The sequence below is a fragment of the Bombus bifarius genome, unplaced genomic scaffold (genome assembly GCF_011952205.1).
Source record: "Bombus bifarius isolate JDL3187 unplaced genomic scaffold, Bbif_JDL3187 scf7180000008796_frag, whole genome shotgun sequence".
In the NCBI taxonomy this organism is placed as follows: domain Eukaryota; kingdom Metazoa; phylum Arthropoda; class Insecta; order Hymenoptera; family Apidae; genus Bombus; species Bombus bifarius.
The window spans coordinates 1-12,410 of record NW_022884827.1 but is presented as its reverse complement, the minus strand read 5'-3'; the positions used below and the strand labels follow the sequence as shown (position 1 = coordinate 12,410).

Here is a 12,410-nt window from a genome sequence, read left to right as displayed (position 1 = left end):
AAAATTTATTACTAAATTTTCGCAAGTGATGAAACCCTTGTACGCACTCACTTCTAGTAACAAGCACATAACTTGGACGGACAGGCACGAAAAGATAAGACAACAGATACTTTCCGTTCTGACCGACGCGCCGGTGTTAATGATATTTGATCCCAATCGTCCCATAGAGCTACATACCGACGCTAGTTCGGAGGGGTATGGAGCTATTTTAATGCATAGAGTCGAAAAGGAAAACAGAGTCATCGAATATTATAGTACAAGGACCAGTCCCGCGGAATCTAGGTATCATTCGTACGAACTGGAGACACTAGCAGTAGTAAGCGCCGTTAAGCATTTCCGACACTACTTACATGGACGGAAATTCTTAGTAGTTACGGACTGTAATTCTTTGAAAGCCTCCAGCAACAAAGTAAACTTAAACGACCGGGTTGATAGGTGGTGGGCTTATTTGCAAACATTCGATTTTGACATCATGTATCGAGAGGGTAAACGAATGGCCCACGTAGATTTCTTTTCGCGAAACCCCGTAGACTTGAATCGCCGTATGATAGACAAGGTCGCAGAGAAAGAGATTAATCTGGCCGAGATCTCCGAAGACTGGCTATTAGCGGAACAACGTCGCGATCCGCAAATCTCCGAAATCGTTAATAAATTACAGAACGAAGAGCTCGCGGAAGATATCGCGAATACCTACGAACTGCGATCCGGTACACTTTACCGTAAAGTACAACGAAAGGGCAGAACCCTTTGCTTACCCATTGTTCCGAGAAGTTTTAGATGGTCCGTCATCAACCATGTGCATCAGTCAATTATGCACTTAGGATGGGATAAAACGCTCGAGAAGCTCTATGAGTATTATTGGTTCGAGGGAATGGCGAAGTATGTTCGCAAGTTTGTCGAGAACTGCCATGCTTGTAGAGTTTCGAAGGCTAGTTCAGGTAAAATACAGGCTGAACTGCATCCTATACCTAAGACCGGCATACCGTGGCATACGGTGCATATGGACATAACGGGCAAGCTGAGTGGCAAGAATGACTCGAAAGAGTATATCGTCGTCTTGATCGATGCCTTTACGAAATTCGTGCACTTATATCACACACGCAAATTGGATTCGCTCAGCGTTATCAAGGCACTTAAGTCCGCCGTGTTTTTGTTCGGTAGTCCCTGTCGGATAATAGCAGATCAGGGTAGATGTTTCACGGGCCGGGAATTTCAAGAATTCTGTGCAAGCAAACAAATCAAAGTTCATTTGATCGCGACCGGTGCAAGTAGGGCCAATGGGCAAGTAGAACGTGTTATGAGCACGTTAAAAAATATGTTCACAACGGTAGAAACGACCGGGCGTTCATGGCAAGACGCGATCGGGGAGATGCAATTGGCTTTGAATTGCACCATCAACCGCGTAACCAAATCGAGTCCTTTAGAGTTATTGATTGGCAGAGCAGCAAGACCGTATGACTTATTACTACCTGATAACATTGAGGAAAAAGAAATAGATATCTCCAGTGTAAGACAACAGGCAATAAAAGAGATGGAAACTAGTGCTAGGTATGACAAAGAGAGATTCGATAAAACCAAAGCTAAAGTAGTTAGGTTTAATCCTGGTGATTTGGTACTACGCCAAAATGAAGAAAGGAACCAGACAAAATTGGATCCAAAATTCAGGGGTCCGTTTGTGATATCGGAGGTCCTGGAAGGAGACCGATATACCTTGAAAACACTGGATGGGAAAAGGTCATACAAGTACAGTCATGACAGGTTAAGGAAAATGCCGGATAGTCGCATTCCTGCGGAGTTGGATGTCTGTTGTGATGACGAGAACAGTGACCATGGCGATGTGAGTACCCCGATCCCAGAGGATCGTAGAATTATATGAGCCCAGGTGCGGCCATGGGACGGAGTTCAGTGCGGTCAGGCACTGGGAGTGACGATGTCACGAAGCTGGGAGCCGGTTTAGTACCGACAGCGACGATGTCACGAAGCTGGGAGCCGGTTTAGTACCGACAGCGACGATGTCACGAAGCTGGGAGCCGGTTTAGTACCGACAGCGACGATGTCACGAAGCTGGGAGCCGGTTTAGTACCGACAGCGACGATGTCACGAAGCTGAGAGCCGGTTTAGTACCGACAGCGACGATGTCACGAAGCTGGGAGCCGGTTTAGTACCGACAGCGACGATGTCACGAAGCTGGGAGCCGGTTTAGTACCGACAGCGACAATGCCACGAGGTTGGAGCTGGTTTAGTACCGATAGCGACAATGTCACGAGGTTGGAGCTGGTCTAGTACCGACAGCGACAATGTCACGGATTTGGAGCTGGTCTAGTACCGACAGCGACGATGTCACGAAGCTGGAGCTGGTCTAGTACCGACAGTGACAATGTCACGAGGCTGGAGGCGGTCTAGTGTTGACAGCGATCGTGTTACGAAGCTTGTTATGTAACGAACTTTGAGAGTATGTGCGATTCGAAGGATGAGACCCATTTGGGTGTGAAATCGAGAATGGTCCGTCATGTCATTACGACCCGACTGAAAGCACGCAGAATGCAACTGGCACTTTGAATGCTAATCACAATGACACTAATCTTGTTTCCTTTTGTTTTGTTGACGAAGGTACACCCGAGGACGTGTGATAGTCAGGATGGCCGTGTCGGAGATGAAAGGGAAGCCGAAGCCCTTCCTTGGAAATTTTGGGAACATCCTCTAGTACCTTAGCCTAGATTTTATTATAGTTGTAATTGTTTAAGATTTGTAATAAGCGAGATTGGGTTCGAGGTGACAATCGGTCGCTGAACGTAGCCACGGTCACGGGATGGATGTTTTATCTAACGGAGGTCTGGAGTGGTTGTATGTGTTTTCCGAGAAGTGTGGTTGTGGCGGCATGCGGCCTCGAGAGCGGGCCGAGCCACGTGTGATGTTGCCTCGGAGGTGCCGATGCAATGGGACATACATTGTATTTAGTAATCAAAACTCCAGGCGGAAACTGCCTAGCAACGGCGTTTGGAACTTTCTCGATGCTTCCAACGAGTGTGCCTAGCAACGGCGTTTGGAACCTTCTCGATGCTTCCAAACGGGGATAGAAAACAAAATGCAATCGTACAGGGAGAAAAATCTCCACGAGGCTGGCATTCTTGCGATTGCCTTGGAGAGTGATACATCGAGCGTTTTCGAGGATCGCATTTGCGTCTAAGTTAGTTTCGCTTAGTAAGGAGTTATCCCGGTGACCGTGGATTCGTTTGAACTCAAACATTGCTAATAGTATTATTTAATTTAATTATTCGTAGATCGTGTTATTCATTAGGCTTAGTGTTTGTTAGACTTATTATTAGTTGTACTTATTATTTGTTAAGCTTAGTGATAGACCTGTATATACGTGTAAATAAAATCTCGGCTTTGTGAAACGATGGCTAGTCCACATGAAGAGTCGTCGCGCGCCCAAAATTCCAATCCTGACCCGACATATATAAATATGATATTTCGAATGGTATCATTTATCAATCATTAAACAAGAGTGTCATATCCAGAGAAATGATTTTACATATCTTAATCTTTGCTTTGATTACGATAGTAATAATTTCTATCAAACTTGATGAGGAAGATACATGAATAATTATCTAAAAGCTGAGAATCTTGGCAAATTCATTTGTACATAAACTAACAGAAGTGAATTTTAAAGATACACTCTGCTCTCAACAATTAAAGCTGTCTTGTCGCAACAAAGTTTCAATAATTTTTTATGGACAACATGGCCCAGTTTGCACAAAGACTAAAAATTTTAACATTAAATTTGGATAAAAAATCTTACGGTAGAAGGAATGATATATCCTTCATATTCGCCAATAATCTGGTCGAATTTAGTCAGGTACAATGGTATTGTTTCGTTCAAAAGTTGATTCATCCTCGCTTCCTTCCTTTCAGGATCCTCCTCCATGCGACAGTAGCAGATAGCTGAAACGTATATGAAACCAACCGTTACGTTCATTTGTGTTTTTCCCCCCAAACGAAGAGAAAATAAGTTGTGAAAGAAGGAGTAGCCTCTCATAGTTCCTACAATTTCTTCATTCTCTTTGCTTTCTTCAATATTGCCTCAACAAGTTCCTGTGGTTCACGATACTTGAAATATATACAATGTTACCAGCGTGGAAATTGTCTTGGAAACTTGGAAAATCTTTCAAGAGGAACAACATTGCTAACTGAGATTCGAGAAAGGAAAGGTAAATAAATCCTTGCTTCTACTTAGAGCTTTTTTATTTACTTCTGACGAGTAAAGTACTGTTATTAAAATTTGATTAAAAGTACCAAGAATGTCGAGATATAAACAACCATTTGTGGAAAGGTCAGGAGAAGCAGAATTATCGAATAAACGTTATATAACTCTTAGTGATTAAGTAAGAGAAGAGAAACGAGAAAAAAGTCTTCTATCTAGGTCTTAATAAAGTATACTATATTTATCTCCATATCAAGAATAACAACAAGATATAAACAGTCTTCTAGAAATTGAGTAAATATTACATAATTACATCTTGAGCAATATTTTGCGTCTTAGCTTTTGCTTAAACATTATGATAATCTTAAATATCTGTAAATTCTTCACAGACTCTTTGCATCTTCTATACAGGTATCTCATGATCATGTGATAACACACAGGAAGAAAAAATAGAGGAAAAAACAGCGTAAAAAAAAGTTGCGTAGGAGTATCGTCGCACTACATCATTCGACAATTGATGCACGTCATGGCGATCGTCACGGTTTAAAGCAGGCCATCAAAAACACGTTTGTTATCGTACGGAAAAATCTGCGACGTTCCAGCTGTTCAGGTGCATCGAATTGTGAATCATCGGCGGTACGAAGCAAGGCGAGGGGCGTAAATAGAGAAAGAAGAGAAGGATTCGCATAAATGATAAAATATAATCGTTCGTTCCTCGTCGATGGCGGATGGATGGCTTTAATCGTGGACGATATCGATACGATTATATTTTATACATTTGAAACAAATATAAAAGACGAGCAAAAACCAGAGATACGATCGTTATGATATTATTCAATCGGTAGCCTATTTACCTCGTTTTTTGTTCACCTTCTCTGTCTAGTAATAATTTTTCGACGTGGCGTGACGTTACGTTGGCGGTGTAAAAACACGATTTTAAACACCTGCGGATAGTTGCATGAGTTTCGAGCGATTCCATTCCCTTCGATTTATATTTATGCGATCAACGCGCGGATCGTTAACGCATTATGCAGACAGCAGATGTTACGTAATCACACATATCGTAATTGGAAATTAGTAACGTTATCGCGTACCAGGATACACTTCGTTGCCCTCGCTCCTTCCGCGGATAACCAGCGTTTATCATATAGAGACAGGGATTTGCAAAGAATAAAAGTTGTAGAACGTTGAAAGGCGTTGAGAGAAACGTGATGTTATCCCGTTATTCGTTAACGCAACGCAGTTAAAAAAAATCCCGAAGGAAGATTACGATAATAGATAACCTGAGTCGAGTGTTTGTCGGGGGATCTAAAAGATTCTTTCGAGTTGAGCGTCTGAGATTGCAGAGAAGAAAATTTGGAAGCCATCGAATTCGTGATGTCGATAGAAATCTTCAGTTGGAATCGTTGTATCATAACGTAGTCTGCTTATTGTCGATAAGACTTTACTAAACTAAAAGTGACTACTAAAATTTTCTATCCTCTAAATTCTATCTACGATTCTATAATCTAAAAACTGACTTTTGCAAACAAACTGTAACATTCGCTTAACGGAAAGACATACGTATCTTGTTTGTACTCGTCTTTTCACAATGAATTCTTGAACGTCTGTCTCTGTGGTGAGACAAATGCAAAGTCATCTCATCAGTTACTCACCTTGCTCCAAATCTTCAAGAGTATCGACGAGCACGTCGCATATCAACGCATCGCTTTCGTTTCTTCCCATTAGATCGTACTTCCTCGCCAAGTATCGCGCCACAGCGTCAGCCTGCGCTACCGGTTTCCCGTCTACCTCCAGCACAGGCAGCTTTTTATAAGGCATTGCTAAGAACAAACATGGCTCATATGAACACTGTGTAAAGGGAAACGATCGATAGGAAATCACAACACAGCTTCCGAGGCCGTTGCGTTCTTGTGAATAGATGAATCGAAATCATTTCGGTTTTAATCAACATGGCCTAGTAAAGAAATACAGAAATGTCTTCTTTCTCCTTTTTTTCTTTTCTTACGATTACGATGGACAGGGTATCGCGTGTTTTCGCAGGGTATCGCAGGTTATCGCTGTTGGGAAGAACCTAAAGTTTTTAAAATCAAGGATAAAAGATAATACCAGACACGGAAAAAATATTAGAAAATGTACACGGTTCTTGTAATGAAAATTGAAATGCAAGGAATATAAATCGAATGTCTCTTGCGAACGTAATTTTGTGTTTTACACCGACAGGATTGATTTACAGACTTACGTTGACTTTTGGTTTCTCTATCTGCAAGCGACATATAAGATTATATCGAAGACTATGCTGCGTAAAACTTTTATTATACTATTTACGATAGAAATGTCGCAACGGAAGATCGAATTTTATGTCTGCTTTGTTCTTTCGACTTTTTAGCTATGTTCTTGTTCATTTCCGAACTGATTTCAATTTTTTATCCTTTTTTCCGACAAGTCCTAAAAAGTTTTTAAATTAACGAGAAACGTAGAAGTATTTTTGTATTCCTATTTTAAGTCACCTATTTACGGTTTTCTCAAAATATTCGAAATGCTTCGATTCATTGAAAACAATAAAGATTGCAACACAAAAATTCGAGAATCGTAAGTGAATTAAGTTGGTATTCGATAAACACGATATTACGGAAGCAAAACTTAATGAAAAGTTCGACTTTATTCCGTATGAAATTTTACTTTAAGTAAGTTTAGCCTGCACGTGAAACGAAAGTTTTATATACAGAAAAGTTTGAGTAAATGGTAGATATCTGAGAGTTGAACGATGAAAGTAAAAATCGATTCTTCACGCTTACAATCCTTGTATTCAGGCCAGAGTTGTAGGGGGATCCTCTCGTCGATATACTCGATGCCAATATATGCAAATATGTACCGTATATGTTCGGCACTACCACGGGCATTGAAGTAGATTAGTTTGTAGGTAGGTTCGTCGCTCATTTTCCTTGCTCTGTCAACTTATCGAGAAAAATGTTACAATTAACTCGTGTAATTAACAGACTGTGTGCGTGTTTGTGTGTAGAGAGAACAATTTACTTATAGATGGAATAATTCGTATAATACGCAAAATAAATCATTTAGAAGGCTGGAATATGTGTTTTTGAAACAATTAATTATGTCGAAAAATATTTCAAACGAGATATAATTATGAAAAAAATAATAATTAAATGTATGTAAATGTATGCAATAATAGTTAAATGTATGTAAATGTAATAATTAAATGTAATTAGTTGTGAAAAAAATAATAATAAAAAATAAATAAATGTAAAAAAAGAATTAAATGTAATTAGTTTCTTTTTACACACGCGATATTATTGGCGATATATGAAGGTCAACTTTATTTTTTTAAACAGATATATTTATACATATATTTATAGATATAAATACATATATTATATAGATATAATAGTATATATAATATATATGTCGGAGATGAAAGAACACCGGAGCCTTTGGAATTTTGGATAATCCCGCAACATTGTAACCTAAAGTCTACTATAGCTGTAATTCAACAATTGTAGTTATCCAATCCGATTGTAATTGTTCGAGAGTTGTGATAATGAGCTTGGGCTCGAGGCGACAGTCAGTCGCCGAACGTAGCCGCGGTCACGGGATGAACGCTTTGTCTAACAAAGGTATGGAGTAATTCTATAGCTCTCCTTAAAAGAAATATTCGTGGCGACACGCGACAGTAAACATTACAACGGTTTCTGTCCCGTGGCTCCCCACACGCAGACCCTATTCTTCGAGTAAGATGATTGCCAGATGTCGATGCGTCTCCGCAGTACATGTTCGGCTAGCTCGAGGGCCCGTTATAAATCTTAAGATTTAGTCAACTAAAGTCCTTCAAACAGACAAACGGTCTTTGTCCCAACTACGGGAAGATAGGGGAGACATATTTTTCAACGAGCGGCGTCTCCCACTAGCAACTTTCCCTCGAGGGCGGCTAGCACCTTTTTCTAACCACCGATATGGAGATTGACCAATTAGCAGCAAGGCCAATTTCCCTTACTTTCTGAACGAAGGCTTTTCTCGACGAATCCGATAATCTCGTGTCCTTAGACACACCCCATTATAGTTTTCCTCTGTGGCATCATCGGGACGGGAAAGACATTCTCGCTCGCGATCTCATTGATGAAAGGAGTAACTCTTTACGATCAGTGAATATTACGCGTCCGACTTAGATTTTGTGAGTACGTTCATCTATCATCCCGTCGACCGCGGATTCGTTATTGAACCTAGGATCATTGTCATTAGTTTCTCGAGTACCTAACAACCGCGGTTACTTGTCCGGTTCTATAATAATCGTATTTGCACTAGTCAATGTCTTCTCTATTGCATAACGACAACGTGTAACCCAAACGAAGATTCGTTTCACGCCCCTAACCCTAATTTTAATGTAAACCCGACATCAGAAGTGGGATCAGTGCCGGTTATAACAGTGCAAGAGCTTACGATCATCGTGCGCGAGTTAATTCCGTCGCTAGTGCAAAAATCGAGTGTGGAACCTAACAATTTTTCGACTCCGCTGCCTGGTGCGCAGCTACCAATCTGATTATGGAGGAAGATCCTTTACAAAGCAGTGCCCTGAATATAATTTCAATACCGAGTGTCGAATTGACTTCTACGTAGTGGAGGCGCTAACTGGTAGATCAAGCCATCCGGGTGAGTCGTTTCCATTTTACCCCGATTTCGGAGCCGAGTGTTCGCTAATTAAAGAATCCGTAGTCTTGAGAATTTCTGGCAAAAGAACGATTGATATAGTAGTAATGCGAGGAATAAGAAATATCGGTACTAAACGTATCGCTCAAATCTTGTCCGTTGCAGGTGTCGGTGGTTAGAGATAAACTTTTCATGTTCTCGCTGGTAGTTATTTAACAATACGATATCGCGATTACTCGTTAAATTTTAAGCCAAGATTTTGACGTAATATTACACAAAATAGCCTCGCTATGTGTAAAACAAAAATAATTAATGCCTGTAATAAAACCGCTAAAAACGAGATCGATGTTAATGAAGTTGACAATGAGGTACGTGGTAGCGATAAAAGTCGATTAATCTTTCTTTTCGAAAATTCAGAGATTCATCCGTTACGGGTTCCCTACGTACTCGTACAAAAAAATACAGGCCAGTTAGAAGTACAATCAATTGATCCTAACATCGCCGTACAAGGAGTCCTAATAGACTTCGCGAGCGCAGAATAGTACGTGATAGAACAAGCGACTTAATTACAGCCAAAAATCATAAAGCCTAGTAATTCACCGTTCGCGAGCCCTGTGTTACTCGTGAAGACGAACAATGGTTCAGATAGATGATAGGTAGATTTTCGAGAACTAAATAAATGTACGGTCGCGGATCGGTATCCTTTACCCCTCATTGCGGATCAAGTCGCGAGATTGAAAAAGCGAGATATTTTATTATTCTGGACATGGCCGGTGGGTTTCTCCAAATCCCTATTCATCCTAATTCTAGGAAGTATACAGCATTGATTACTCTCGATGAACAATTTGGATAATAAGTTGTTGTTTTCTTCGAATTCTTTTGTGCCTTTGTTCGATCCATTCGATGTCCTTTATTTGCATAACATAAGTGCGTGCGCGTTTAATGTTTCTTCCGGAAGTCATTTTCGGGACGGCGATACTATGCTGACCCCGTCGAAAATGGGGTTTCTTATACTTTCGGACAACCCTAATAATTGTGCAGCTCATACTTGCCTAAATATTCTAATATTTATGTTCTTCCTTGCTACAATTTTGTAAACCATCAAAGCGTTTAGTACGGAAATCCTCAGGAGTAGTCGCGTGCCAAGTCTTCTGTAGCATTTGACCCTTTTTAATTGCGGTGACATAAGAAATCATTTGGTCGGAGTGATCTGTACTACACTTTCCTTCGTTCCATTCAGCAGCGGCTGCTGATTTCGAGGTCCCGAACAAACGAAACGAGAGATCATTCTTGAGATTCCTTCGAAAACACGTATAACAGCTAACGTGCCATTCTTACGTTGTCGTCTATTTGGATAATCCCCTAATTATTGCCGACTCGATAGAACAAGCTCTAAAAGTATTGCACACCGTACTAGATACCCTTGTAAAAGCCGGATTCTCCTTTAACTTTTCAAAATGTTCTTTTCTAAAGGCATCGGTACTCTATTTGGAATATGTAATTTACGACGGAGAAGTTCGTCCCAATCCAGGTAAAATGCACGCCTTGAGTTCTTTACCTGCGTCAACGACCGTCACACAGCTCAGGCAGTTCATAGGTTTAGCCCTTTATTTCCGAAAATTCGTCCCTAAATTTTCACGGGTAATGAAACCCTTGTATGCGCTTATTTCCGATAATAAAAACATGACTTGGACAGATAGGCATGGAAAAATAAGGCAAAAGGTAATTTCCGCCCTGACCGACGCGCCGGTGTTAATGATATTTGACCCGAACTACCCGATAGAACTTCGTATCGACGCTAGTTCGGGTGAATATGAGGTTATTTTAATGCACAAGATTGAAGGTAAAAATAGAGTAATAGAATATTACAGTATAAGAAGTAGCCCTGCGGAATCTAGGTATCATTCTTACGAATTAGAAACGTTAGCAGTTGTGAACGCCGTCAAGCATTTCCGTCATTATCTCCACGGACGAGAATTTCTTGTCGTCTCCGATTGTAATCCTTTGAAGGCATCCAGTAGTAAGGTAAATTTAAATGACAGGGTTTACAGGTGGTGGGCTTACTTACAAACTTTTACTTTTGACATTCTGTACCGGGAAGGTAAACGAATGGCCCACGTAAATTTTGTCTCGCGAAATCCCGTAGACTTGGATCACCTTACGATCAACGAAGTCATAGAGAAGGAAATCAATCTGACCGAAATCTCCGAAGACTAGCTATTAGTGGAATAACGTCGCGACTCCCAAATTTCTGGGATCGTCAATAAATTACAGAACGAAGAGCTCGCGGAAGACGTCGCGAATACGTATGAGTTACGGTCCGGTACCCTTCATCGTAAAATACAGAGAAAAGGCAGATGTCTCTGCTTGTCCATCGTCCCCAGAGGTTTTAGATGATCTGTTATTAACCATGTGCAACAGTCAATTATGCACTTAGGTTGGGATAAAACGCTTGAGAAACTGTGCGAGTGTTACTGGTTCGAAGGAATGGCGGAGTATAATATGTTCGCCAATTCGTAGAGAACTGTCACGCTTGTCAAGTTTCGAAGGCCAGTTCAGGTAAAATACGAGCTGAATTACATCCTATACCTAAGACCAGCATACCTTGGCATACAGTTCACGTGGATATAACGGGCAAACTAAGCGGTAAAAGTGGTTCGAGAGAGTATGTCATTGTTTTGGTCGACGTCTTCACTAAATTCGCATATCTGCATCATACTCGCAAAGTAGATTTCCTTAGTACCGGTAAAGCACTTAAGTACTATATTTTTATTCGGCAGTCCTTGCCGGATAATAGCGGACCAAGAGAGGTGTCCTAACGGGTGAAAAATTCCAAGATTTCTGGCAAGGTGAACACTAAAACTCCACTTAATCTCAACCGGTGCGAGTAGGGCCAACGGTCAGGTAGAGCGTATTACGGTACGTTGAAAATTATGTTCACGATCATAGAAACGACCGGGCGATCGTGGCTAGACGCGGTTGGCAAAATATAGCCGGCTTCGAATTGCACCGCGTGACTAAATCGAGCCCATTGGAACTATTAATTGTTGGAACAGCAAAGACCTTACGACTCGTTGATACCCGATAATATCGAAGAAAGAGAAGTAGGTATCCCTGATGTAAGACAGCGGGCAATAGAGGATATAGAAATTAGTGCTAGATACGATAAAGGTGGAGTTGACAAAACTAAAGCTAAGGTAGTTAGGTTTAACCTTGGTGATTTTGTATTATGCAAAAACGAGGAAAGAAACCAGACGAAGTTAGATCCGAAATTCAGGGGTCCATTCGAGATAGCAGAGATTTTGGAAGGAGATAGATATACCCTAAAAACCTTAGACGGCAAACGATCATATAAGGACAGACACGACAGACTGAGAAAAATACCAGAAGGTTGCGTCCCTGCTGAGTTAGACCTCTGCGGTGATGACAACGGCGGTGATAATAACGATGCAAGTACACTGACCTCAGAGGATCATTAACACTGCGTTGTGATCATAGTAATACACCGAGTGGTTTTATATGCTTTTTGTTGTAAACCGTTGAG

At 40.9% G+C, this 12,410-nt stretch overlaps 1 protein-coding gene and 1 long non-coding RNA gene across 3 annotated transcripts; one reads left to right on the top strand and one right to left on the bottom strand.

The window, feature by feature from the left end:
• The first annotated feature begins 4,168 nt into the window (after positions 1 to 4,168).
• LOC117213370 lies at positions 4,169 to 4,992 on the top strand. 2 transcript variants are annotated; one of them, XR_004488640.1, is made up of 3 exons: positions 4,169 to 4,211; positions 4,294 to 4,498; positions 4,616 to 4,992. It is a non-coding gene; the product is annotated as an uncharacterized LOC117213370 (long non-coding RNA). The 2 variants fall into 2 exon arrangements; XR_004488641.1 differs by having other exon boundaries at positions 4,594 to 4,992.
• A 743-nt stretch (positions 4,993 to 5,735) lies between these two features.
• On the bottom strand, positions 5,736 to 7,138 carry LOC117213369 (hematopoietic prostaglandin D synthase-like; the record flags this gene model as incomplete). The annotated part of the gene is made up of 2 exons (XM_033458720.1): positions 5,736 to 6,027; positions 6,958 to 7,138. Coding segments are annotated over 2 exons (357 nt in total), but the record flags the coding sequence as incomplete, so codon positions are not given.
• Positions 7,139 to 12,410: the final 5,272 nt, after the last annotated feature.